The 2,522-nt window shown below is 44.7% G+C and overlaps 1 protein-coding gene across 2 annotated transcripts in view; it reads right to left on the bottom strand.

The window, feature by feature from the left end:
• The window catches only part of FRAS1 (Fraser extracellular matrix complex subunit 1), a 485,111-nt gene that overhangs the window by 25,305 nt on the left and 457,284 nt on the right, over positions 1 to 2,522 (bottom strand). For both annotated transcript variants that reach the window (XM_069092754.1, XM_069092760.1), the window contains 2 exons: positions 1,749 to 1,909; positions 438 to 652 (listed from right to left, as the gene is read on the bottom strand). In XM_069092754.1, coding sequence (XP_068948855.1) covers positions 438 to 652; positions 1,749 to 1,909 — 376 coding nt within the window. The remainder of the gene's footprint in view (positions 1 to 437; positions 653 to 1,748; positions 1,910 to 2,522) is intronic.

Raw genomic sequence — 2,522 nt, 5'->3', positions numbered from 1 at the left:
CCTTCCTTCCTTCCTTCCTTCCTTCCTTCCTTCCTTCCTTCCTTCCTGCTGTCATGCTCCTCTTCAAGAACGGAGGACAAACAACAGCAACACAGCCAGAACTCAAACTCATTTCTTCCTGGCTCCAAGGTGTGCCCCCTACTCATGCATCTCACTGCTTTTCAAATATTTTACGAACCATAAGAAATGATGGTAACAGCTTAGACAATTCCTGCCCATCTACTTTACTCAGTAGTTTTGGTCCATTTTACGTGAGTGATGCTCCCACATTCATGACAGACAAGGGAGTATTATTCAGCCAGTGGAGTCAAAGTACCCAGGGCAGGTAAGGTGCAACCTTGGGCGCTCCATCATTGGACCTGGATTTTGTCTGAAGAGATGATCGAGGAGAGAAAACGAGGGGAGGGGGAAGAGCGAAGAGGGCTGCGGAAGCACACCTGGAAGTCGGCGGTTACGGATCCCCCACAGACGTCGATCAGCTCCGTCATGTCGTAATAAGCATCAAAGGTCCATGTGCAGCTTTTCAGGTTCAAGTGTTTGTAGAGCTGAATGGTCTTAGCCTCCCGCACCGTGGGGTCAAACTGGTAAGGACGATCATAGCCAGGGCCTAGGGCAATGCTGTCGTAGATGACTTCATCCAGGAATCCTGCTTCTGTGGACGAGAAAAGGAGTCCACACTGAAGCGAGGGAGCTTTATTAGGCAACGGTGTCAGGAGGGACCACTCAGCTCTTTCCTCCTCTATCTGGGTGACTATTAATAGCACGATGTGTGTACTTCAGATGTACCAAGGTAATGATATGCAAGCCTTGTTAAGTGCCCATTGCCACGTGTTAAATGCAGAGCTGGCTGCCAAAATAAACACAGGATGGGCTCATTTAATCCTCTAAGAGACAGCAGGAAGCCAGGAAGAAATGACGAATGAATGATCTTGGGGAGAAGAAGGTAAAATTGGTAGCTGGATATGTAGAAAAGAAAAACCAGACAAACAGTGGTCCTCACCTCACAGCCAGATGCCCACCCCGAGAGGGCAGCCATGTGGTGTGATGCCTCACACTCAGTTACTGGGTAACACAGTGACACCAAGGCAGAAATTCTCAACTTTTTAAACACTGAATTGTAAAAAATCATTATTGCAAAGAGCAAGAGAAATGCCCTTTTGTGTTGGCTTTCATAGTTTCTGAAAGCTCTGAAGGAAACTCAGAACTACTGAGTCTCAGAAATGGAAAGGATGTCAATGGTCATCTAGTCAAATTTGAACCTGAATAGCTTCTATGACATCATAACCATCAGGAAAGAAGGAAACAAGCATTTATTAAGTGCCTACTGGGTGCCAGATTGATATTCATAACAGTGGCACAACCACCCTGGGAGAAAGGTGCTAGTATTACCTCCATTCTACAGTTGGGGAAACTGAGGCAGACCAAGGTTAAGTGACTTGTCCAGGGTCACACACCAGGTTGAACTCAGGGCTTACTGGCTCCAGGCCCTGTATTCTCTAGACTGTGAAGTCATCAGGTTTTGAAGACTTTGAGTCTCCCAAAGAAGCCTACTCAATTACAGATAACTCAAATGGTTAAGAATTTTTTTTTCTTACTTCTAATCTGTATCTGCTGCTTTGTAGGTCAGCACCACCCTTTACCCCCCAGTTCTATTGTCTGGAGCCAAGCAGAATACGCTTAATGCCTTCTAGCACTCAGCCTCCAGTCTGGAGTCAAGCAGGCAGGATACTGGCATTCCCAGTGCTTACCTGAGATACCTTTCAGGTCCCCGATGGTGATGAGGTTTGAGCAGACATGTTGATGTCTGTAGATGGACTCCGATAAGAGAAAATGCACGTTGTGTAATGGCATTGTGGAGATTAGAGGCAGCATTCCATCCTGGTGTGGGATCTGGACCGAGATGTGGATCCTGGGGAAAAGTCAATACGGATCAGGCTAAAGTCCAAATGTATCTTAGTTACAGTTAACGAGCAGCCCAACAGATTCCCTCTCACCACCAGCGTTTTCCTTTGTCTTAAGAATGTCCAAAATGATCCCTCATTATAACATTTAAAGCTGGGTTTCATGTGTATAGGTAATATCTACACATATGGAATTAACATTTTTTAAAGTATCCTCAACCCTTTGAAATTACAACTTGAAATACAAAGATTTTTTTAAATTTATTGAATGAAGTGACTTTTAATTTTTCTTTCCTATAAAAAAAAAACCTTTCCTTCCTATACATTCAAGCTATTATGTGAATATTTAGTATCCTAAATGAAGAGTCAGATGAGATCTCAGGGACCATCTAGGCCAATCCTCCCATTCTGCAGAAAACCGAGACCCCAGAAGACGAAGTGACTTGGCCCAGATTTATCAGGTAACTAACGTCAGAATCAGGATTCAAACCCTGGTCAGCTGACCACAGAACTAGCACTCTTTGTACTGTACTAGGCTACCTTATATGATAGAGTCTGTAGGTCCGTCTCTCCCTCCTCTCTCCCCTTTCTTCCCTTCCTTTTTCCCTCTCTCTCCCTTTC

This window comes from Petaurus breviceps, unplaced genomic scaffold, assembly GCF_028583685.1.
Source record: "Petaurus breviceps papuanus isolate PSGF00001 unplaced genomic scaffold, PetGlider_PUasm1.0 126, whole genome shotgun sequence".
Lineage (NCBI taxonomy): Eukaryota > Metazoa > Chordata > Mammalia > Diprotodontia > Petauridae > Petaurus > Petaurus breviceps.
The sequence above is the reverse complement of the archived record's forward strand: the minus strand, read 5'-3'. Positions and strand labels throughout refer to the sequence as shown.